Source organism: Lithobates pipiens, unplaced genomic scaffold (assembly GCF_037356315.1).
Source record: "Lithobates pipiens isolate NorthernLeopardFrog02 unplaced genomic scaffold, aLitPip1_a1.2 Scaffold_28, whole genome shotgun sequence".
NCBI classification, from domain to species: Eukaryota; Metazoa; Chordata; class Amphibia; order Anura; family Ranidae; genus Lithobates; species Lithobates pipiens.
The window spans coordinates 21,444,938-21,470,733 of NW_027507789.1; the positions used below are offsets into that span (position 1 = coordinate 21,444,938).

Sequence of the window (25,796 nt, forward strand, 5' to 3'; positions counted from 1 at the left end):
ACGGTCGGACTATCCGACAGGAATGATTCTGTCAGACCTATTCTGCCAGAAAGTCCGGTCGTGTGTACGCTGCATGAGGGGCAGGCAGATGACCCAAACTCCATCCAAAACAAAAACATTGTTCATGTACATTATATAAGATCTGTAAGTTCTAATCCAGAGTCAGAACGGCAAAACATACACTATATGCAATAAGACCTCCTAGCTTTGTGTACAATTTACCACCTAGGTTGACAGCAGGACAAATCTCAGAAGGTTTGCAGCAGATATGCCTGGTGACTTCAATTACAGGCCTCATCTACTCATAGCGCCAACAATTTACACAGTGCTTTACATACTGTACATGTCAAACCAGTCCTGTCCTCAAGGGTTTTACAATCTAAAGTTCTTACATACACGCTAAGGGCAAATAACGTCAAAAAGCTCACAGTACGGAATGCTGTCTGTTACCCTTCTGTTAACCATAACCCTCCTTTAGGGCGCATTTAGAGTTGTGGGTTGGGTGGGGGGTTACTGTTTTTAATGCCACCCAGCACCTGCAAAGGCAGCGGACATGGGGTGTTCACATGCTGCAGCAAAAATTATACCCCAGTATGCTCAGCAGTAATACTACACAATCAATGAATTTACAGCCTTCGCATCACCTATCAAACACCCACAAGTGTTTCACTGCAGACCAGAATTGAGGGATCTCTTGAGGACGTCACGATTTGACAAAACACATAGGGGCATGGCCTGAATGCAGTGACGTCATCATGTACATCAGTTCCTACTGATCCTTGCTAGAATAATGAGATGTGCCATTTCCAATTATTTTCTACAGTGCCTTGAAAAAATATTCAGACATCTTGAAATTGTTTGTTACAGCCAAAAATTTAAATGTATTTTATTGGGATTTTATGTGAAAGACCAACACAAAGTGGCGCATATTTTAATAATTTCATAATTTTTTTTTTTTTTTACAAACAAGTGTGGAGGGCCCCCCCCCCCCACGAGTCAATACTTTGTAGAACCTTCTTTCACTGCAAATACAGCTGTAAGTCTTTTTGGGGATGTCTCTACCAGCTTTGCACATCTAGGAGGGACATTTCTGCCCATTCTTCTTTGCAAATTATCTTAAAGTGGAGTTCCACCCAAAAATGGAACTTCAGTTTTAAGTACTTGTGACCCCCTGACATGCTACATTTGGCATGTCATTTTTTTTGGGGGGTGGGTATCTAGTTTTCAAAAGGTAGCCAGCTCCCACTTCCTCTCCTGGTGCCGCGGTGCCGAGTGGAAGTTCACCTCTGATCTCTCCCTGCAATCTTTTGGGACACGTCACAGGTCCCAGAAGATTTCCCAGCTATTCACAACACAGTGCGTGCCAGCCCGTGAAGCCACAGCCAAGCACCCAACAACTGCAATGCCCGCACCGCAGAGAGGAGGGGGAAAAGGAGCAAGACTTCAGGTGGCTGCATCTCTGGCCCGTGGGATAGGCGAGTGCCTGATTATTAAAAGTCAGCAGCTACACTTTTTGTAGCTGCTGACTTTAAAATAGGTGGAACTCCGCTTTAAGCTCTGTCAGATTGGATGGAGAGCGTCTGTGAACAGAAATTTTCAAGTCTTTCCACAGATTCTCAATTGGATTTAGGTCCGGGCTTTGACTGGGCCAGTCTAACACATGAATATGCTTTGATCTAAACCATTCCATTGTAGCTCTGGCTGGATGTTTCGGGTCGTTGTCCTGCTGGAAGGTGAACCTCCGCCCCGGTCTCAAATCTTTTGCAGACTCTAACAGGTTTTCTTCTAAGATTGCCCGGTATTTGGCTCCATCCATCTTACCATCAACTCTGACCAGCTTCCCTGTCCCTGCTGAAGAAAAGCATCCCCACAACATGATGCTGCCACCACCATGTTTCACAGTGGGGATGGTGTGTTCAGGGTGATGTGCACGGTTAGTTTTCCGCCACACATAGCATTTTGCTTTTAGGCCAGAAAAAAAATTATATAAAAATAAAATCAATTTTGGTCTCATCTGACCAGAGCACTTTCTTCCACGCGTTTGTCACCCACATGGCTGCTCACAAACGGGACTTCTTATGGCTTTCTTTCAACAATGACTTTTGTGACACTCTTCCATAAAGGACACATTTGTGACCGACTAATAGTTGTCCTGTGGACAGATTCTCCCACCTGAGTTGTGTATCTCTGCAGCTCCTCCAGAGTTACCATGGACCTCTTGGCTGCTTCTCTGATGAATGCTCTCCTTGCCCGGCCGGTCAGTTTAGGTGGACGGCCATGTCTTGGTAGGTTTGCAGTTGTGCCATACTCTTTCCATTTTCGGATGATGGATTGAACGGAGCTCCGTGAGATATTCAAAGCTTGGGGTATTTTTCTTTATTTTTTTTATAACCTAACCCTTCTATAAACTTCTCCACAACATTATCCCTGACCTGTCTGGTGTGTTCCTTGGCTTTCATGATGTGGTTTGTTCATTAAAAGGTTCTCTAATGCCACGTACACACGAGCGGATTGTATGGCGTACTTAGTCCGTCATACAATCCGACGGACAATCCGTCGTAGTTTCCACTGAACGGACTTGACCACACACGGATACACAAACAGTCCGTCGAAAGCTTGCGCGATGACGTGTACAGCACGTACGACGGGACTAGAAATAGGAAGTCCAAGACACAGCAAAGCACCCTTCCGCCGTGTAAATCCTTTCTGGGCATGCGCCATTCTTAGTCCGTCGAACTAGCATACTGACGACCGTATTGTCCGCTGAAACCAAAGTATGACGGACAGATTTTTGGAAAATCCGAAATTCTTAGTACTCCGGACTGCACGCTGAAAAAGTCCGCTGAAGCCCACACACGAGCGGACTGTCCGCTGAAATGTGTTTCAACGGACTAAGTACGTCAAACAGTTCGACCGGGTGTACGCGGCTTAACAAACCTCTGAGGGCTTCACAGAACAGCTGTATTTATACAGAGATTAAATTACACACAGGTGGACTATTCACCAATCAGGTGATTTCTGAAGGCAATTGGTTCCACTAGATTTTAGTAAGAGGTCAGAATAAAAAAGGGGCTGAATACTAATGCACGCCACACTTTTTACATATTTCTTTGTGTAAAGAAAAAAAATAAAAATAAAAATGGAACCACTTATTTTTCCTTCCACAATTATGTGCTACTTTGTGGTGGTCTATCACATAAAATCACAATAAGTACATTTATGTTTTTGGCTGTCACATGACAAAATTATAAAATTTCAAGGGGTATGTATATGTGTGTATATATACACACACACACACACACACACACACACACATATATATATATATATATATACCCCCCATTTCTTTTATTATTATACACACACTATAAAACTGAAAGGCAGCATGCTTTATTTTGCATGCACAGTAAACACAAAAAAAAAAAAAAACCCACACATGTAACTGATTATTAATATAATAATGAAAATACCGGATTCTAATTGATCCCTTACAGCACATTGTATGCAATTAATAAAAGGGTAACTCCACTTTCAGGTGAGGGGGAAAAAAATAGCAAGTACAGAAAAAATAATATAGCATATACAATTGCAACACATGTCATATTGTAACTGAATGTTATAAAAACCTCCTTTTCTTTTCAACCTGCAGCTCTGCAGTTTTCTGTAAGATGTGGCTCCCTGGAGACGGTCTGTACACACGTTTACAGAACACCCACCCAGAAACATTTTCCGGCTTGTGTTATTGGCTCACCGATTTTGCCAGAAGTCTGCACTATGATACAAGTCAGATTTCAGGCATCCCCTGCAACAAAAGTGTCATTTCTGGTGAGATACTCCCAATAAGAAATCACATCTAAAAAAGGGGGATGCAGACCATGCCACTTTCCTCAGAGCCCTGCAGGTGCAGCAACTGATAATTATGAAACAACTCCCATTAGATACACGTTCTCAAATGGAGACATACAAACACACAGGGATTTCTTCAGAATAACAAAAAGTAGGAAACTGCAACAAAGTTTGTTAAAAATCCCTGCAACGTACAGAGATCACCCAGAGGGGAATTTTATTTTCTCAACAAAAGTGGAGTTACTCTTTAAGCAACTATCAAAATAGCAATGCAGAACATTCAACGTATTTATACAATTCACAGTACTGGAGAAAAAAATAAAATCACCACTAATCACCAATGGCAACCTCCAATACTGAACAGCCCTAGAACCACAAGTCCCATAATCCCTGGCACACCAAAGACCAGTAAGACAGTCTACAATACATACAACCTCCTAATGCAGAAAAAATAAAATAAAAAAGAAGATCAGTAATATAAAACTAACTAGAAGATCCAGCATAACCAGGGAAATGTAGTGATGACCCTAGTGGGTCTCTTCTGTCATAAATGCCTTTCCTGGCCGGTCGGGTCATGTGACTCAAAAACCACATCAAAAACGCAACCAGGGTGCGCTAATGATGCTTTCTTGCTGCGGTTTCAATGCACGTGAAGTGGGAGGTGCGTTTTTATTTTTTTTTAACGGACAAAAATGCATCAAGCTGGATTTTTTTAACACCATAATGGAAGCCCAACGGACCAATGTGCAGACATACATAGGCTTGGTTCACATTTGTGCGATGCGGGAACCCTGCGAATCCACTGCGGATTCCTGCATCGCACCTGACCCGCAGGCAGTTCACTGCCTTATGCAAACCGCTGGGAGTATCAATACAAAAGTTAAGGACACCCTCAGATCGGTTCGCATATTGCAGTGCGAACTGTCAATTTGGATGGGAATCGAATCACATGAGTGTGAACACCCATGCAAACCGATTCTGGTGTGGACCAAAAAAAAAAAAAAAGGGTCCTACGTGACTTTGGTCCGAATGCGACGCAAATTCAGCCTTACAATCTGTAGGGCTGGATTTGCATCACACAGACATCGCATGTCATTTGCACAGCAGTGCGAATGACATGCGATGTCGGACAGTGCGTCAGTGTTAACCGAGCCTAAAATTATACATTTTTCTTGCACTAAAGGTAACAATAAATTCATATTTATTTATATTATATATAAATATTTTTTTAAAACTTTCAATTTCGGCACCAAAATTTTGATTAGCGAGACAGAGAACAAGCGAGATTGATTATATATAATCAATCTCATAATTATATATATATATATATATATATATATATATATATATATATATATATATATATATATATTTTTTTTTTTTTTTCAATTAATCGTCAAGAATCGTTATTGTGATCTTGACTAAAGTGTTTCACAATTCTTTCTATGCAAAGAATTTTCTCGGCTCGTCTGAAGCCACAGCCTTCAAAAGAAAAGAAGAGAAAAAAAATAAAAAATAATTGGGCTAACTTTACAGTTTCTTTTTTTTAATTTCATTAAAGTGTATTTTTACAAAAAAAAATTACGTTTGAAAAACCGCTGCGCAAATACAGTGTTACATAAAATATTTCAAGAACCACCATTTTATTCTCTAGGGTCTCTGTTTGGGTGTTTCAAGTAATTTTCAGGCAGAAAAATAATGATTTTTACTTGTAAGCAACAAATGTCAAAAAAGGTTTGGTCTTTAAAGCGGAGGTCCACCCTAAAATGGACCTCCGCTCATCGGAATCCCCCCCCCCCCCCCTCCGGCGCCACAATCGGCACCTTTCAGGGGGGAGGGGGGTGCAGTTACCTGGATAATCCAGGTAACTGCACCCACTTCCGGGCTAGCTCTCTGCGGAAAGGGGCGTACGTTACGGGGTCTATCTTTTCTTCTACTTCTTCTACTTCAGCTTCACTTTGGTGATCCACAGCTTGGTCCCTCTGATTGGTCCCTCCTTTCTACCATTCTGTTCTTCCTTTTATTCGGGAAATAACGATTCTTGACGATTAATTGTGCAGCTCTACTCTCAAGCAATACACACCAAAACTAAGCATGTGCAGATTGACTCTAAAGCCCCATACACACCATCAGATTATCTGCAGATTTTTGTCTTCGGGTTTACCAAAACCGTGTAGTACAAGGGCCTGCCTGATTGCATACACATTGAAACTCCTAAGGATTGACCTCATTATTATATGGTTTTGGTAAATCTGAAGGGAAAAAAATAAAAAATCAGCAGAAAATCTGATAGTGTGTATGGGGTTTAAGGCTCTGTTCTGTCAGGAGATGGGCTGGGGACAGCGGAAGAAGGGGAGGATCAGAGAAGACAGGATCGAACGGCCTTTTTACACAAAGCACAAGATTAACCCATTAGGTTCCACAGCGAGTATAACAAGCATGCTTTACATCAGGGGTAGGCAACCTCAGCGCTCCAGCTGTTTTTTTTTTATTAAATAAAATTCTTAAATTTTTTCACAAAAATAGTAATACAAATGTTGCTTGTGAATACATCAATACACCACTCCCTCTATTTTACCACCATGTATGCATCTGGGGTAGGCAACCTCGGCCCTCCAGCTGTTTTCAAGCTTCAATTCCCATGAGACATTGCAAGACCCCGACAATCCCAGGCATGATGGGATTTGTAGTTTCACTGCAGCTGGAGGGCCGAGGTCGCCTACCCCCCCCCCCCCCCGTATACACAGACTGATTTTACTGTGGTGGGTTTGATAACATTTTACGTTTTGGACAGGAAGGGAATAGCGGAGAGGGGAATTGGAACCCCTGCCAGGTCTTTATTGCTGTCTGTGTCCTCCATTAAGGAGGATAAGCCTCTTCAATTTGTCCCCGGAGACTGATCACTGAAAGTGAAAGTGTAAAGCCCCATACACACTATCAGATTGTCTGCCGATTTTTTTTTTCCCCCCTTCAAATTTACCAAAACCATATAATATGAGGTCAAACCTTAAGAGTTTCAATGTGTATGCAATCAGGCAGGCCCTTCTACTACATGGTTTTGGTAAATCTGAAGGCAAAAATTTGCAGAAAATCTGATAGTGCGTATGGGGGTTTAACCACTTCCCGACCGCTGTCGGTAAATATACGTCGACAGAATGGCGCGGCTGGGCAAAGTAATGTTCCCGTATGTTACTTTGAATTTCCCGCCATGCGCGTGCCGCCGGTGGCACACTTGCCGCAAAATCCTTGACCGCGGACTTGATCACCACGGGGATACACTGGATGGTGTCACGGGGAGATGCCGATGTAAACAGCATCTCCCCGTTCTGCCTAATGACAGGACACTGACCGTCTGCTCCCTGTCATCGGGAACAGCGATCAGTGTCACGTCACACACAGCCACGCCCCCAGACAGTTAGAATCACTCCCCTAGGACACACTTAACCCCTCCCCTCCCCCCCTTTTTTTTGCGCTATAAACAAAAAGTAAAACCGCAGGGGTGATCAAATACCACCAAAAGAAAGCTCTATTTGTGGGGGGAAAAAAAAAAAGACGTTGATTTTGTTTGGGAGCCACGTCGCACGACCGCGCAATTGTCAGTTAAAGCGACGCAGTGCCGAATCGCAAAAAGTGCTCGGGTCAGGAGGGGGGGGGGGTAAATCCTTTCCGGGGCTGAAGTGGTTAAAGGAAGTTTGTAATTTCTGTATATAATTATATTCTGCTTTGTATGTACACTGTGCACACGGAACTAATAATGTTTTCATTACATTTTTTGCATTCTTTCGAGTCCTGATTAGAATTAGCCCGCCTATGTTACGCCCCCTTGTTCCCATAAACGTACAATTGTAATATTAATGTGACGCCTACGGAATCCCGTGTATTAAAAAAAAACTTCAGTTGCGTCATAATAAAGCAGAATAGTTATTTGGAAAGACGCGGAGCGTAACTTTTGTGTCTGTTCCTTACTGCCGTAGTTATTAGTTTGGAACTCACTAATCAATCAATACTAGTTGTTAATATGTAAGTATATTGCTATAGAAAATAAATTGCTCTTTGTGATCTATTCCATCGTCCCAATGTTCTTCTGTTTGTATTTTACTGGAATTGTGCTCTATGCTATATAGCTTCCCCTGAAGAAGGAGACACCCAGCGCTCCGAAACGCGTAGGACACTGAATGCTACAGCCAATTATATTACGTATGGGGGGGGGGGGGGGATCAATTCACCAATTTTCTGCATCATACTTACTATGTTGTTTAATTTTTCTATGCCATTATTTTAATTTACCTAATTAATAAATGTTTGTATTATAATATACTGATTGGTGTACGTGCCTCCAAAGTCCACCGCCGGGGGAACCCCCTTTGTTTTGTAACCCACTAATCAATATGGAGTTGCCGATCTATAAAATAGCCAGGTCAAAAGCAAAATCCCTATGTTGGGTTATCACCAGAACAGGAACGGAGGGGGGGGGGGGGAAATCTCCCAGAGAATACAAGAGACGCCCTCACTTTGAAGGGGGGGGTTCCCTCTCACTTCCTGTTTTGGTTATGGGACAGGAAGTGAAGGGAAATCTCCCCTCCGTGGACAGCCGGTGGCCCCGGCTTTTGTAATAAGACAGCGTGGGTGGCCCCCCCCATGAACTACAAGTCCCAGGATGTCACAGCAGGAAACATGCCGAAAAGGAGGGACACTCCAGGGGTAACGCAGCCTGGGCTGCCCAGCTGTGGTGGGACTACAACTCCCAGCATGCCCTGCAACCCCCCCCCCCAGGCTGAGCCTTGTAGTCCCAGTATAGCTGAGGGGGGAAGTCCTTCTCCTCTAGTCAGGTAGAGCCTGAGGGGGTGTCAGGGAACAGGACCCCCCCCCCACAGCCAGGCCTCACTGCAGCCCAACACTGACAACAAAGCCCCCCTCCCTTCCCCCCACCACACCTCAGGCCTGCACCACTCACCAGCTCCTTGGCCTTTTCCATCAGACCCTCATTGGGCTCCCCTGCACGCTCCCCCCGGCGCTTCAGCCTCACCGCACACGGCAACGTGATCCCAGCTCAGCCTGAAAACAATGAACTCTAGCACAACATCAACAAAACCCAGCAGCTCTCCCCCCTCGCCGCGCCTGCGCGCCCCGAGGCCGCTCATTGGCACCTGTCAGTCGCGCTCCACCCACTTCCGGCGGAAGGTTGGCGGGGCTTGCCGTAAAAAAGGGCGGGAAGGAGGCGCAGTGAGGGCGGAAGTTGGGCGGGCATTGGCTCAGAAGAAGGGGGGGCGTAAGGAAAGGCGTAACTAGGACGGAAAAGGGGCGTGACAGAGGCGTACCTAGCGCGTAAGGCGGGGCTATTTTTTAGTGGAGCGAATCTGGGCGCAAAGGAGGTATAAGTGGGGGAATGTCAATTGACAGGAAACATGTGACCTCCACTGAATTTTTTTTTTTGTAATGAACTTTAATGTAACATAATTCGAGGAAATAGAGGAAGTGTAGGGTCACGTTTCTTTTTTTTTTTTTTTATTAACTTTAATGAAACATAACGCGAGGAAGTGGAAGTCATGTTTCTTTTTTTATTAACTTTAATGAAACATAACGCGAGGAAGTGGAGGTCACTTTTTTTATATGAACTTTAATGTAATAAACATTCCAAACAAACATTCTGGTTATTCCGTAACTCTAGTCTGCAGCCAGACCAACCCCGCCATGTGACAGGAAACATGTGTCCTCCACTACAACTTTTTTTTTTTCAATTCGATCTTTATTGTAACAAATATTCAAATAAACACAACTCATAAGTGGCGCTCAGGTGTTTTCGTCAGATTCGGTGTTTCATCAGATTAGGTGACCCGTCAGAATATGTAACGGAAGTGACGTTTTGTCGCCATCTTGCTACACCCCGCACTCCTCCACTGTAAGGATACACTGAGAAGGGGGGACGCGGACATCTTTTTACACTCACTGGAGTTTTGTATTATTATAGTTTTGTATTATATTATTTACTTTTTTTTTTTTTTTTTTAATCCATAAATTTTTTATTTTATCAAAAGAGAACATAACAATTAAGATTGTTGCAAATGTTACATATCATTGTAATAAAAAAAAAAAAACATTGTAAAGGCATATAAAATAGGTTTCGTTCAAATATTTATGGTCCAATCCAGCCTACCCCAAATGGGTTCACACTGTAATTACACTTATGTTTAACAGTAAAGTGAGTTTATATGGTGAAATACAGCACTTAGAACTCTGTCTGACTGCTTAGATGTTGAATTTTAAAAGCGGCGAACTTCTGTCAGATTGGCAAACCTGTGAGCTCAGCAGGTGTGTTGCGTATGGTTGCCACCTCATCCCTTTAAACCCGAACACATATTAATTACACAGGTTCTGTGGCTGGTAAGGTGGTAATTAAACTCAATTAGTGCCTTACCTGCATTTAATTAGCCTCAGAACCTGTGTAATTCAAAGGTGTTCGGGTTTAAAGGGATGAGGTGGCAACTCTACGTTGCGTCTTTTAAAATTCCACATCTAAACATTCATACAGCGTTCTAAGCACTGTATTTGACCTTATAAGCTCTGTTTGCTGTTAAAAATGATGTTCTCTTGATAAACTAAAACATTTATGGACAAAAAAAACACCGCTGGGTGTAACAAGATGTCCGCTTGACCCCTTCTGGCTGTTTCCTTATTGTGGAAGAGTCCTGGGTGTAGCAAGATGGCGGCGACTGACCGTCACTTCCGTTACATATTCTGACGGGTCGCCTAATCTGACGAAAACACCTGTTGCGGGGCCGAACTGGACACAATTGTGTGCAAATAATCTACACCGGGAATGGGGCACGGGTTGTACCGAGAAGGGCGGGACGTTGGACCTGGTTTGGCACACTGCGGCCAGAGGTAGGGGGTGTTGAACTGTGATGGGTAGTACCGGAAACGGAGTGTTAGTTGTAGCCGAGAGGGCGGTGCTTGAAACAGTAAGGCCGGAAGTGTGTAAGGGGCATGCGTGCGCTCTGCACCCTAGAGTAGAGTATGTGAGTAACCGGGAGCCGAGGCTGGGCGGGGACTGGTAAGGAGAGGAAGTGCTCGGCATCCCTGATTGGTGGTGGGGGGCGTGGTTCCGCTCTGTAGGAAGAAGCAACAGGAAGCTCCACGTGCGTATCAGGGAGGTGAGTGCGGAGGTTGCCAGGAGCAACCAGTCAGCTGCTGTCCTGTGGGGTGGGGTTCCTGAGTTCTGGCTACATTGAACATAAATAGATGTAGTGTGTTAATGTCCTGTGTATCCTGCACATTGTATTCCCTAATAAAACCCTTGTTTTCATCTTTCTTCCCCTCCTTTGTTGCATGTCAGTGTTGCTGATCTCCTACATCCTCTTTGCAGCCACATGCAGTCCAGTAATGGCGGTGTGGTATTGCTTGGAGCCACGTTTGTAGTCCCCATTGGGTATCCATGTGGTGACGAGCGATGGCTGAGGTGTGTTAGGCTCCTCGTCCGCCCCCACCTGAGCGAGACACAAGGAAGCCATCATTGTAACCGACCAATCGTGAGCGTCCAAGGCGTTCTGTACAAGGGCCGTGTATACATAGGTCTGCCGGGAATTCCAATGACGGCTTCCCTGTGGCTCGCTCCGGTGGGGGCGGACTAGGAGCGGATCACACCTGAGCTCATCATCCCTGGTGACAACGTAAAAGCACAATTGGGAGAAGGACAGAGTGTTGCCACCTTATATCAGGATGTGCCTGAGTAAGGACCTTTGTGGCAGGATCACCAGGGATTAGTTTGACCTGTTCACGACCACGCTATAGCAGAATGATGACTACAGCTTGGAGAGGCCGTCATATAACTTCCTCCTACCCCCTACAGTGCACATCGGCAGTGGTCTGGGGTCACGGTAAAGAGCCAATCACGGCGGCTCTTTACCACATGATCAGCTGTGTCCAATCACAGTGTAAACAGGATTTGCTGGTTATTGGCAATCCTCTCCTCACGCTGACAGTGCCAGAGGAGAGCTGATAACCAGCAAACCAACACAGGGGACTGCTGATCAACAGTGCCCATAATCTTGTCTGTTTGCCACCTGTTTTTTGTAAAGTTCTAAAGGCAGAAGGTTTTCTTTACCTTAATGTAGAGCGGCACGATTCTGGCTTAAATGAGAATCACAATTATTTTGCTTAGAATAAAAAGATCACAATTCTCGCGGCGTACAATCTTTCACATTATTGAAAAAAAAAAATTGGGCTAACTTTACTGGTTTCGTTTTTTTTTTAATTCATTAAAGTGTAACTTTTTACCAAAAAATTGCATTTGAACGATTGCTTCGCAAATACAGTGTGATATAAAATATTGCAACAACCACCATTTTATTCTCTAAGGTCTCTACTAATATATGTGTATTCCTTTGATCTAAAGGACAAATTGTTACAATGTTTATACTTTAAGTTCCACTGCTAAAGAATGTTGTGATTCTTGGCAGACTGCCCGGATTTTTTCCCCCTTTCTTTTAAAGAGGAAGTAAACCCTGATGGGTTTACTTCCTCTGTCTCCCTGCAAAGGTAAAGCATAATGGGCTACTATGCATCGCATCACATAGTAGTCCATTATGTGTCACTTACCTGACACAGGAGCCAGCGATGTCACCGCTGTCCCCTGTAGTCCAGAGCATCCATCTTCTTCCGGATATCGCTGCTCTGGCCACTCACAGCGTCGGAGCAGCGATGACGTCACTCCCGCGCATGCGCACGGGAGCCACCACTAACGGCATATAGCTGTTAGCAGCGGCATGCTGCTAACGGCGATAGTGCGCCTGCGTGCTGCTGTCTACGGCGCATGCGTAGTAGACAGCTGTCACTGTCTTTTACTAAATATCTCCCAAACCGTGTCGGTTTAGGAGATATTTCTTGGACCTACAGGTAAGCCTTAATCTAGGCTTACCTGTAGGTCAAAGTGGTTTGTAAGGGTTTACAACCACTTTAAGTATTTAAACTTCCCTCATTTACAAACCTAAGTTTATTCTTTTGATCTAAAGGACAAATTGTTACAATGTTTATACTTAAGTTCCACTGCTAAAGTACCTTAATGCATTCTATGCTTTTAGGTATAAAACTTTCTGGGTGCTGCTCCCCCCCCCCCCATTCCCCTTTATATTTACCTAGGCCACATCTCGATCCAGCAATGTGCATGAGAGCAGCAGGTCTCCCTCTCCTCATTGGCTCAAACAGCAGCAGGAGCCATTAGAGTTGGCTGGTGTCACTCACAGCCAGAGAGCCAATAAGGAGAGAGCGGGGTGGGGGGGGGGGGGGGGCGAGCTGCGCTCTGTGTGTGTCCAGCCTGAGCTCATTTGGCTGTACTTCTCATGTGGATCACAGGAGTCCAGTTTGTTTTCAGCAGACAGCGGGATGAAGTGCTGCTGGCGTCACAGAGCTTGGGCCAGGCCTCTCAGGGAGCCCATTGCTGCTCCGGTGAGCGAAGGAGGGCAGAGCAGAGAGCCGATGACTGACAGTCACCAACCCTCTGCTCTCTGATCAGTGATGTTTGATCGCTCGGTTCTCAGTGTTAGAGCCATCACGGGACAGATGCAGTGCACCGATGCTGCATCCACCTAGGGTAAGTATGAATCTGCAAAAAAAAAAAAAAAGCAGATTCCCGTACTTATTTTTTTTAAATTATTACAATCTTTAGAATCACTTTAACGTTCCACGTTTACCACCGCCTGAAAAGCGATTGACTGTGAATGGCTTTTCAGAAGTGCAGTAAAGACCGCCACTCATGAAAGAGATTCACACAGCCACACAGAATGTGACGATGGATTCTTTCTGGTGGTACGAAGTGCTGCCGGCTTAACCATCCAAATTTCAATTCATCTAGGGCCGACTTCAGGGAATACAGGTTTCTTTTCAACATTTACAGTTCCTTTTTGTTTAAAAAACAAACAAAAAAAAAAACCCATTAGAGGCCAAGATGGCAGCTTCATTGACTGAAAACGATAGAAGGGTTTACTTCCACTTTAACTACCACCAAGAGCAGGGATATGCAATTAGCCGACCTCCAGCTGTTGCAAAACTACAAGTCCCATCATGCCTCTGCCTCTGGGTGTCATGCTTGTGGCTGTCAAAGTCTTGCTATGCCTCATGGGACTTGTAGTTCTACAACAGCTGAAGGTCCGCTAATTGCATATCCCTGACCTAGAGGAAGTTCTGTCTGTCTCAAAAACAATGTTGCATGACGGAGTAATTGTCAGTCAAACTAAAACGGCACTGAAAAATGGCCTGATAATGAAGGGTTTATTACAGGTGGTTAATTTTTTTTCTTTCTTTAAGCTCTTACAAGGAAAATGCAGTCTGCCAAGGATAAAAACACCAAGGAGCAAACCTCTCCACGGAGGAAAAGGCAACTAGAGAATTCCAGCCAGAAAGAAGCCTTCAGTGAGGAAGAGCTGAGAGCCAAAAACCTGAAGGTTCTAAATGAGAAGTCGGATGTAGAGAAATGTTTGGAAGACTTGGTCTTTGGTGGCCAGGATGAGTTTGTGGAAAGGCTCATGGGCGATAGAAAGGTATTTCTTTGTAGTGGCTACCGCGTTTATTAGACTCGGTTCACATCCGTGCCAACTGGATGCGTCTTAACCGCGTCCAATTCGCATAACATGTGAATCGGACTGGCTTTCAATGGAGCCGGTTCACTCATGTGCGGGGTGGCTGCATTGCGGTTATTAAAAGGGTCCTGTGCTATTTTGGGGCCAGTTCAGGTGTGATTTCAGGTAAAACTTTGCACCTAAATGGCACCTGAACCAGTGAACAGAACCGCACCAGACTCCCACGTTAAAACCACGGCCGCATATGTGTGAACTGAGCCTTACACTTGGATTCATTTATGCAGGAAATGAGAATTTGACATTTGATTGACAGGTGTAGAGGGATATGGATAAACACTACAACGCAGCTATCTATGATCAATTAGAAAACATGCACTTGTATACAAGGGATCTTCCGAAATTAAATGTAAGGTTCCACATATACAGGTCTCTAATGGCTCCCTCCAAAGCCCCCAAAAGGTTCATGAAAAGTAAGCCAACGATTCCGTATAGTGTAAAATCCTATGGATAAAAGATTATTAAAACGGCTGAAATACTCACAAGTATGTGTATAAACGCCGCCTATAGCAGGGGTTCTCAAACTGGCGGCCCTCCAGCTGTTGCAAAACTACAAGGCCCATGTTGCATTGCGAGGCTGACAGTTACAAACATGACTCCCAAAGTCAGAGGCATGATGGGATTTGTAGTTTTACAACAGCTGGAGGGTGTTTGAGACCCCCTGCTCTACAAACATAAGTCCCAGGAATCAAGCGGACTGTTTCTGGACTAGAAGATGTGCAATGAAGTCATGAACGTTGGCTCCACTCTACGCGTTTCGTCATAGATTTCAGGGCTCTGACCATAGTTACATAGTTGGTCAGATTGAAAAAAGACACAAGTCCATCTAGTTCAACCAAAAAACTAAAAATACAATCCCATATACACAATTCTTCACCCACAGTTGATCTAGAGGAAGGCGAAAAACCCCAGCACAGCATGCTTCAATTTGCTACAGCAGGGGAAAAAAAATTCCTTCCCGATCCCCCGAGAGGCAATTGGATTTTCCCCTCAACATTTGCAAACTGGAGTTGAATGGTTCAAAGCTTGCTGAAAGCACGGCAAATGCTTGGTCGAAGATTGCTGTTCGCACTGCTCTTATACCAGCTGAAGTCCGTGAGAACCTGGCCTTGTATATTTTTGTGCTGTAAGCCCTTGTATACACGGTCGGACATTCCGACAACAAAATCCGTTGGATTTTTTCCAACGGATTTTGTCCGAAACTGGTGTTGCATACACACGGTCGGACAAAGTTGTCGGAAAATCCGATCGTTCAGAACGTGATGACTTTCGTTCGTTACGACAGAACTACGTTGAGGCTAGTAGCCAATAGCTTTGGTCTCCTAATTTGATCTGAGCATGTGTGGCACTTTGTCCGATTGGAATTCTCTACAAACGATTGGACAAAGTCATGTTGTCGGAAAATTTTATATCCAGCTCTCAAACTTTGTTGGTCGGACATTCCGACGGAAAAAGTCAGATGGAGCGCCCACACACGGTCGGATTATCCACCAACGCGGTCCGATCGGACATTTTCCGGCGGAATTTCTGACCGCGTGTACAAGGGCTTAGAAGTAAGAATCTGCCTTGGCTCTCTACACAGGTTTGATTTGAGTCTGTCGGAATGCTCAGAATTTCTGTAAGACATTTTTTTTTTTGTGTATTGCAGACCAGAGTTGATGTCAGCGCAGATCTTCTGGAGAGCGACTCCGATGATGAACATGGAAAGAAAACCACATTAACCAAGAAGCCGGTTTGGGTTGATGAAGATGATGAGTTGGAAGAAAGGTGGGTTACAATGAGGGAGCTTGTCTGTTTAGACCTAATGCTTAGACTTATTTTAACTTACATAGTACAATACGGGGCGGCACAGTGGTGTAGTGGTTAGCACTCTCACCTAGCAGTAAGAAGGGTCACTGGTTTGAATCCCAACCACGACACCACCTGCCTGGAGTTTGCATGTTCTCCCTGTGCCTGCGTGGGTTCTGGGTACTCTGGTTTCCTCCCACACTCCAAAGACATGCAGGTAGGTTAATTGGCTTCTGTCCAAAATTGGCCCTAGTATAGGAATGGGGACCTTGGCTTGTGGGCTCCTTGAGGGTTGGGACTAATGTGAGTGGTGTGCAATGTACAGGGATAGGGACAATTGTAGACACTCACTCAGGTTGAACTGGATGGACTGATGTCTTTATTCAACCTTACTAACTATGAAACTATGAATACTAATGACGCCTGGTTTTACTTAAATTCTAACAAGAATTTAGGATTCTACTGAAGCTTATTTCTGGTTGGTTGTTCCAGATTCCTGCTGACCCTAGCAAAGTTCGTGGACACCTCACCATTACACCTCTATAAGTATTTAAAGATATGGGGAAGAAGCAAGCAGGGGACTGGAGGGTAACCAACCCCCGGGATTTTTAAGACGGTACCAAATGTCACAGACAATAAATAAAATCAATATAGTTTTATTAAATGTACAAAAACATTTCCAAAAGAGGAAAGATTTTCCTGTAAACAGAATATAACAAATCCAAGTATACAAAAGCTGGTGCAGAATCATACAGAACTCCACATGTTACCACATTTGTATATTATTTATGCTGCATTTTTTTCTTTCTACATGTTTCGCTCTTCTGAGCTTCTTCAGGACATTGCAGCGTGCACCGATATATAGAAAAACTGGAAATATACAAAAAATAATCAATTAAAAATTATTTTTTTTTAAACATTAAATGTGTCCCGCAAAATTCGAAGCACATGTTCAATTTATTGAAGTAGCGTATCTGCTCTGGTCTCAATTGTGGTAACATGTGGAGTTCTGTATGATTCTGCACCAGCTTTTGTATACTTGGATTTGTTATATTCTGTTTACATGAAAATCTTTCCTCTTTTGGAAATGTTTTTGTACATTTAATAAAACTATATTGATTTTATTTATTGTCTGTGACATTTGGTACCGTCTTAAAAATCCCGGGGGTTGGTTACCCTCCAGTCCCCTGCTTGCTTCTTCCCCATATCTTTAAATATTCATTAACTGGGATGTGGTACCTTTTTAATTATTACCTTTTGATCAAAACCTCATCTATATATATCTTTTGTCTACACCTCTATAAGCTTGTTAGACATCCCATCCCAAAAACATACGATACTCTCCTCTCCTCTGGGAAGGTTGTAGAATGTGTCTTTTTGGAATTTGTGCCCATTCAGCCACAAGAGCATATATGAGGATGAGAACACAAGGCTTGAAGTTGATGTTTCAATTCATCTCAAATGTGTTCAGTAGGGTTGAAATCTGGGCTCCAGGTCATCCACCCCAAACTCATCAGACCATGTCTTTATGGAGCTGGCTATGTAAACAGGGCAACACCGTCATGCTGGAACGGAATAGAACCTTCTCTAGACTGTTGTAACAAGGTTGGAGTTGCACAAATTTCTAAAATGTCTGTGTGTTGTAGAATTATAGTGTGTTTTTTATTTTTTTTATTTTTTTTACCTTTTTATGCATGAAGGTAAAAAAAAACTTCTGTGCACAGTTCTCCCCATCCCATCCTTACCTACCTAATACTTACCTGAGCCTTACCTGTGCATGAGAGCAGCTGTTATCCTGGGTCTCTGCCTCCTTATTGGCTCAGACACAGCAGCGGGAGCTATTGGCGCCCCCTGTTATCAATCATAGCCAGTGAGGAGGGAGAAGGGGGGGGGGCGGGGCTGAGCCAAATTCTGTGGGTCTTTATGGACACACAGAGCAGGGCTCGGAAACAAGCGCACCTGTGCCCTCATAGCAAGTGCTTGCTATAGGGCACTCAGAAGGGGGAAGGAGCTCTGAGCACTGGCGGGGAAACCCAGAAGAGAAGGATCAGGGCTGCTCTGTGCAAAACTGTTGCACACAGCAGGTAAGTATAACATGTTTTTTTTTTTTTTTTGTTTTTTTTGTTTAATCTTCTTCCTTTTAGCATCCCTTTTTAACAGTGCCTTTCACCGGAGACACCTGAATTCAGTAATTTGGGGGAGTTTCAACATAGGTTTGGTCGTATAGTAGCTGTATTGGTTGGTCTGATGTCCACAAACCTTTGGCCATATAGTGTATCTTCACAAGTGCATCCAGTGCCACTGTTGCACAAGAACACACGGTCAGCACCAGATGGTACCACAGTGCATATTTTTGTGTTCCTGTACACTTTGAGCTCACGTGTGTGCAATGTAGGTAGCATTTAGGGTCTCAAGAGTATTGAAGCTAAAACTATTTTACTGGTTTGTGGATAGAGTGAGGAGGAATTAAAACACTTATCAATTTTTTTTAATGCTCTCTGTAGCTCTAGGAGGGGCCTAGCAAGCTCCGCCCACTACATGTTGCCTGCAAAAAACTACAGGAGGGGGCGGAGACGAGACAAGTCATCTGGCACAAGGAGAGAGCGGCATGGACCACGGTGTCAGGGCTCGGCAGCCATAATATACCGTGGTCAGTTTACAGGGGGCAAGGCAGAAACAGGCAAGATCAACCGGGTATTTCAGGTGATACGGGGGGCCAATTTTTTTTTTTTTAATGTAACAAACACTTAGTGTATCTTAACCTATGGACAAAAATAATATTTCGTAACTCTGTTCATTTTTTCCTTTTATTTCTTTATTGGTGGTCCTGCCAATAACACACCTTGTCCCTGAGTGACAACACTCACTCACTATACTGTATCTATAGAGGAGCAATGTCACCCTAGCACAGTACTACAGAACAACCCCCCCCTCCCCTTCCTCTTCTTCTTAATAAGTAGTGTTTTCTAGTTCTCAGGGATAGCTGAGAAATATTTCATGTCTCTAATATTAATTTGTTTGTTGTAATAATATTGTAAATCCCTATTGTGAATCTAAAACAAAGGCTGATCTTCAATATTTTTTATCTATGTCTGCAGTGTTGAGATGACACATCGTTATCGGAAAGACATCATGAAGAGTAAAGTGGAGAAGTCCCTAAGCAGAGAAAAGCTTCAATCAAGACTTCAAGACGAGTATGTGAATAAATGACATCCATTGCCTACCAGAACTTTCCCTGGTTTGCTGTGGAAAGTTTTATTGAGGAATAGTTAAAGTAGAAGTCCAGTCAAATCCTAACTAGAGATAAACCTGCTCTCACCCCCCATTCTAAGCCCTATTCCTGTTACCCTGTAAAGTAAAGATGTCTATACTTAACTATTCAGAGGATGATTCGGTGTGATCACATGATTGGATCCTAGAATCGGCTTTATTGAAGAGATTGCCAACAGCTGCACAGCCTGGGCCATGATGTCACCCATAAGCTTAGTATGGGGCATCCATTGACGGCTGTCCCTTGTCATCTCTTAAGCCGGTGATGTGTCCAATACTGTCCCCCGTCGGGTAGTGTCCGCCCTGTACTGTGCTTGTGCAGTACGGAGGACAAAGAGACACCGAAGGTCTCCGAAGATGAACGACGCCTGCGTAGTGAGTCCAGGTTCAAGCCCCACCATCCAAGTGGACATAGAGTTAGAATAAAAAATAGCCGAAGCGAGGCCATGGCCGAAGCGTGGCGAGTGGCCCTGTTACTATGTGCTACTGTATGTCCACTTGGATGGTGGGGCTTGCACCTGGACTCAGTGCGCAGGGGCCGTTCTTCTTCGGAAACTTTCAGAGTCTCCTTCTCCTCCGTACTGCGTAAGCGCTGCGCCTGCGCAGTACGGGTCGGACACTATCCGATGGCCGGACAGTTTTTGACAGAACACCGGCCCTGGGAGCCGATCATGTGACCGTCCCAGCGCACCTTCAGTATACTTCAGTATATACATCATTCCCAATCCGTCTTTCAGGACAGCACCTGGAGAAAGAGTAGCTCCATCCGTTTTTTCCAGGAAACGCTGTGACCACAAAGCTTAAAAGCTGGGCACTTCCACCATGGCCTCAGTTATTATGTTTTCTGCGCCATGGGTGAACCAGATGGGTGTAGGCTCCCTCCAGGCTCTGAGGAATGGTGGCTTCCATAACTTTTTGATTCCTTTGCATGCAGGTGACCATCCTAGCACCCTGTCTGGGCAGGGGAGGGGGGGGTTCCAAAGCCTGTCCTTTCTGGTTCAGGGAAATTAAGGTCTCCTGCAGATCTGTCAGTATATCTGTTTACATATCCCACTTCACACTGCAGCGATGCGGCAACCCTGCGAATCCACTGCGGGTTCCCGCATCGCGTGTCTCCCGGCGGCAGTTCACACTGCCCAATGTGAGCTGCTGGGAGTATCAAATGAAAGTTAATGATGCCCCAACAATATCGCACTGTGTGCTGCAAATTCGGACAGGAATCGGATTGCATGGGTGTGAACACTAATGCGATCCGATTCTGTAGCAGACCAAAAAAGGGTCCTGTGCGGGTTTGGTCAGAATGCGATGCAAATTTAGCCATACTATCTGTATGGCTGAAATCGCATTGCACGTGATTTGCACTGCAAATCGCATCCGATGTTGGACATTGCACCAGTGGGAACTGGCCCTTAACCACTTCAGCCCAGGAAGGATTTACCCCCGTCCTGAGTGTTTTTTTTTTGCAATTCAGCACTGCGTCGCTTTAACTAACAATGGCTCCCAAACAAAATTGGCATCCTTTTTTTTCCCACAAATAGCGCTTTCTCTTGGTGGTATTTGATCACCTCTGCAGTTTTTTTATTTTTTGCGCTATAAACAAAAAAAAACGACAATTTTGAAAAAAAAAGCATGTATGTATATATGTGTATATATGTGTATATATAAAAATTTCTTGCTATAATAAATATCCCCCAAAAATATATGTAAAACCATTTTTTTTCCCTCAGTTTAGGCTGATACGTATTGTACACATTTTTGGTAAAAAATGAGCAATAAGCGTTTATTGATAAGTTTGCGCAAAAGTTATAGCATCTACAAAATAGGGGATAGTTTTATGGCATTTTTATTAATTATTTTTTATTTTTTTTTTACTAGTAATGGTGGCGATCAGCGGTTTTTATCGTGACTGCAACATTTTGGCAATTTTGACACATTTTTGGGACCACTGGCATTAATACAGCGATCAATGCTATAAAATTGTAGGGGTTAAATGTGTCCTGGGGGGGGGGGGGTGTTTCTAACTGTCTGGGGGCGTGGCTGTGTGTGACACCACACTGATCAATGCTCCCGATGACAGGGAGCAGCGATCAGTGTGGTGTCATTGGCAGAATGGAGAGATGCTATTTACATCGGCGTCTCCCCGTTCTTGAGCTCCGTGACACGATCGCAGGTATACCCGCATCGATCGAGTTCGCGGGACCCGCGACCACGGTCACGGAGCTCTTGGCAGGCGCATGGCGGGAAATTAAAAGTAACGTACGGGTACGTTACTTTGCCCAGCCATGCCATTCTGCCGACGTATATGTGCAGGAGCCGGCCGGGAACCGGTCAAAGACATGTATAAGAGAAAAATACAACTCCAAGTCCATTTTGCTATTTTTCGATTTCTTTTTTTTTTTTTTGTACACATGAAAGAGATCAGTTTAATGTAAACAAAAATTGTATATATTACGGGTTTTTAGAGGCCATATTTACCTATTACATATGGAAGAACTGCTTCCTGTACTTTTTTTTGGCCTTTCTTATTGTTAAAGCGGTTCTCCACCCTGAAGTGGAAGTTCCGCTCATTTGATCCCTCCCCCCTCCGGTGCCACAATCGGCACCTTTCAGTGGGGAGGGGGGTGCAGTTACCTGGATAATCCAGGTATCTGCACCCACTTCCGGGACAAGACCCCCGCAGACCGCCGCAGATGCCCCCCCGTTGTGTTCTGGGAAACACACAGTTCCCAGGACACAGCGGGGACCAGCAGAGACGCGCAGCGGGACTCGCGCATGCGCAGTAGGGAACCGGGCAGTGAAGCCGCAACGCTTCACTTACCGATTCCCTGACAGAGGATGGCGGCGGGGGCAGCAGAAAGACGAGCGATCGCTCGTCATCTGCCGCCGACATCGCTGGAACCCGGGACAGGTAAGTGTCCATTTATTAAAAGTCAGCAGCTACAATATTTGTAGCTGCTGGCTTTTAATATATTTTTTAAAGGTGCAGAACCACTTTAAACGCATTCTTGCGTTTAAAAAAAAAAAAAAAAAAAAAAGATGTAAAAAGTTCACAATGCCCGAATGCCCAGCGATCATATGACCCAGGTTGCTTAGTGTTTGGGGAACTTGAGAACAGCAATTTTTGTTAATAGTTCTTGTGTTGCTGGGCATCGTAATTTTGATTTGTTAATTTGCCCTGTTAATTCAAATTAATTTTTACATTGGCAATGATGAGTACGCTTTTACTAACTTTTTTTTCAGTTTGAATTATTGTAGTTTTGCTTTTATCTTGATAGATTCCAGAAAGCGATGGGCGGGGTTCCTTCTTGGGCATCCACTGACTCCAAGAAACGAGTTTCTAAAGAAGGTGAGCTCCAGTATGGCTATTCTACCTGTTTCAAATCCAGTTACTGGGTACACACGGTATCTCACAAAAGTTTTTTTTTTTTTTTGTAAATATTTTCTTCTATCTTTTCATGTGACAACACTGAAGAAATGACACTTGTCTACAATGTAAAGTAGTGAGTGTACAGCTTGTATAACAGTGTAAATTTGCTGTCCCCTCAAAATAACTCAACACACGGCCATTAATGTCTAAACCACTGGTTACATCGATTTTAGAGTACACCCCTAAGTGAAGAGGAAGAACTGTAGGGTTCAATATTGAGTTGGCCCATCCTTTGCAGCTATAACAGCTTCAACTATTCTGGGAAGGCTGTCCACAAGGTTTAGGAGTGTGTCTATGGGAATGTTTGACCATTCTTCCAGAAGCGCATTTGTGAAGTCCGGCACTGATGTTGGACAAGAAGGCCCGGCTTGCTGTCTCCGCTTTAATTCATCCCAAAGGTGTTCTATCGGCTTGAGGTCAGGACCCTGTGCAGGCTAGTCAAGTTCCTCCACTCCAAGCTCACTCATCCATGTCTTTATGGACTTTGCTATCCCTCTTCAAAAAATGGACGTACATCGTCATGCGCCGGTTGTAAAGTGGTTAAAGTGTTTGCAGCCTAGTAAGAAGAAAGTCTTCATAAAACAGATAATGCCTCTCACAACAGTGACAGTTCCATGGCATTTCAAGTTTAAAGTGGTTGTTAATTTTTTTCTTTATTTTAATACATTCCTTGCATTAAGGTAAAAATGTTTAGGTGTCAGCATCCCCCCTCACCCCCCCCCTCCTCTTTTGTTACGAGCCCTCATTCGATCCAGCGCCGTGCATGTTTTTGCAGCTCTCCTTCCAGGTCTCACTTTGCTGGGGCATTGGGGGTCATTGGCTTCCGGTGCTGTCAATCAAAACCAGTGACAAAGGAGCAGGGGGGGGTGGCCGAGTCCTGCTGTCTGTGTCAATTGATGCAGCAACGGGACTCGGGAGCGAGCAGGCACGGGTGCCCCCATGGGAAGCGGCTTAACGTGGGGGCAATGGACAGAAGGGAGGGGCCAGGAGCGCCGTTGGGGGACCTGAAAAGAAGAGATTCGTGGCCTCTATGTGCAATTCCATTGCACGGAGCAGGTAAGTATGGACATATTGGTTATTTAAAAAAAAATAAAAAATGACCTTTTGCAGTCGCTTAATGTTAAACAATGATTTCCATCACAGATGACGATGACAGTGAAGATGATGATGAGGACAACTTGTTGTGTAAAACTGGCAATATGTTAGGAAAGTCCACTTCACTTCCAAAGGGCATTTTACAGGTAAGAAGATGTCATCAGGCACACTTTGCACCACTTCAGCTCCAGAAGGTTTTCCCCTCTTCATGGCCTGACCATTGTGTGCTATTCAGCACTGTGCTGCTTTAACGGTAATTGCACGGTCATACAGCACTGCCCTCAAACGAAATTTAGATTTTCTTTTCTTTTTCTTTTTTCTTTAACACAAATGGAGCTTTCTTTTGATGGTAATTTCTCACCACTGTTTTTTTTATTCTATAAACCAAGACCAAAAATTTGTAAAAAAAAAAAAAAATTGCTATTTTTTACTCTTATAAAACATATCCAAGAAAATTTTGGTGATTGTGCAGGGGCCAATCTGACACTAACCCTGGGTGGGAACTGACTACCTGCCACTGACACGAATACAGAGATCAGTGCTAATACTATACACTGTCACTGTACTAATGACACTGGCTGGGAAGAAGGTAACATCTACGGTAACCAAGGGGTTAAATGTGTGCCTAACAAGTGTTAGTTTGTGTAATGTGTGCTCCTTTTTACTAACCATCTCTTTTCAGGGAGAAGAAACAGAGAGATCGTTCCCCCTACGTAGAACCCTTGTTGATTGTGTACACAGGGCTCTGGGCTGTGATTGGATACAGCCGATCAGCAGGTCACTGGCTATGAATTATAGGCCGGTGTTCTGACAAAATCTGTCCCCCCCCATCGGATAGTGTCCGCCCCGTACTGCGCAGCGCTTGCGCAGTACAGAGGAGAAGGAGATTCCGAAAGTCTCAGAAGATGAACAGAGTCCAGGTTCAAGCCCCACCATCCAAGTGGACATACGGTAGCACTTAGTAAGAGGGCCCCTCGCTTCGCTCGCCATGCTTCGGGCGCGGCATCGCTACGCTCAGCAATTTTTTATTCAAACTCTTTGTCCAATTGGATGGTGGGGCTTCAGCCTGGACTCCGCAGGCGCAGTTCTCTCCTTGTCCTCCGTACTGCGCAAGAGCAGTACAGGGCGGACACTATCCGACGGGGGACAGTATTCGACACAACACCAGGATCTGCTGACAGATTCTTGCTGTGTACAATCACAGCGGGTGTTGGTGGGGGGAGGGGGACTTTAATGCACTCACCCTAAACCTGGAAACAGGCGGTGACGTACCAGTACAGAACGTTGCGGGCGGGTTCCTCATGTTTTATCTCTTTGGGCCAGTTCACACCGCATGCAGTCCAGTGCGTTTTTTTTTTTTTTTTTTCATCATAAACGCATTGGAAGTAGGTAATATGGTTTCCAATGCCATAGTTCCCAGCAGTGCTTGCAGTTCCAGTGTGTTCCAGAAAAAAAAGTAGAACATGTTGCATTTTTCTTGGACTGTACTGGAATGCTGTAAAACGCATCAAGAAACCACATAAGGTTGAGAAATAAGATGGGGAGGGGGAAATGCACTGGACTGCATCAAAAACGCGCAGGCAGAAAAGCATCTGGAACACCTCTGGACTGCGTTTTTCTATGGTGTGCACTGGTCCTTTAACCACTTGTCCTCGAAGATTTACCCCCTTCCTGACCAGGCCATTTTTTTTTTGCAATACAGCATTGCGTTACTTTAACTGATGATTGTGCGGGCGTGCGAC

At 44.3% G+C, this 25,796-nt stretch overlaps 2 protein-coding genes across 9 annotated transcripts in view; one reads left to right on the forward strand and one right to left on the reverse strand.

Moving 5' to 3' along the window:
• Positions 1-8,989, reverse strand: part of MBTD1 (mbt domain containing 1) — an 84,773-nt gene extending 75,784 nt beyond the window's left edge. For all 7 annotated transcript variants that reach the window (XM_077458891.1, XM_077458890.1, XM_077458892.1 and 4 more), the window contains exon 1: positions 8,801-8,989. In XM_077458891.1, the coding sequence (XP_077315017.1) occupies positions 8,801-8,821 (21 nt within the window). In that variant the 5' untranslated portion in view covers positions 8,822-8,989. The remainder of the gene's footprint in view (positions 1-8,800) is intronic.
• A 1,719-nt stretch (positions 8,990-10,708) lies between these two features.
• Positions 10,709-25,796, forward strand: part of UTP18 (UTP18 small subunit processome component) — a 39,143-nt gene continuing 24,055 nt past the window's right edge. The window contains exons 1-6 of one of the 2 annotated variants that reach the window (XM_077458899.1): positions 10,709-10,728; positions 14,146-14,378; positions 16,123-16,241; positions 19,361-19,456; positions 22,808-22,878; positions 24,103-24,200. In XM_077458899.1, the coding sequence (XP_077315025.1) occupies positions 14,160-14,378; positions 16,123-16,241; positions 19,361-19,456; positions 22,808-22,878; positions 24,103-24,200 (603 nt within the window). In that variant the 5' untranslated portion in view covers positions 10,709-10,728; positions 14,146-14,159. Of the gene's footprint in view, positions 10,729-10,822; positions 10,998-14,145; positions 14,379-16,122; positions 16,242-19,360; positions 19,457-22,807; positions 22,879-24,102; positions 24,201-25,796 lie in introns of those variants that run through there. The other variant, XM_077458898.1, reaches the window with a different exon arrangement.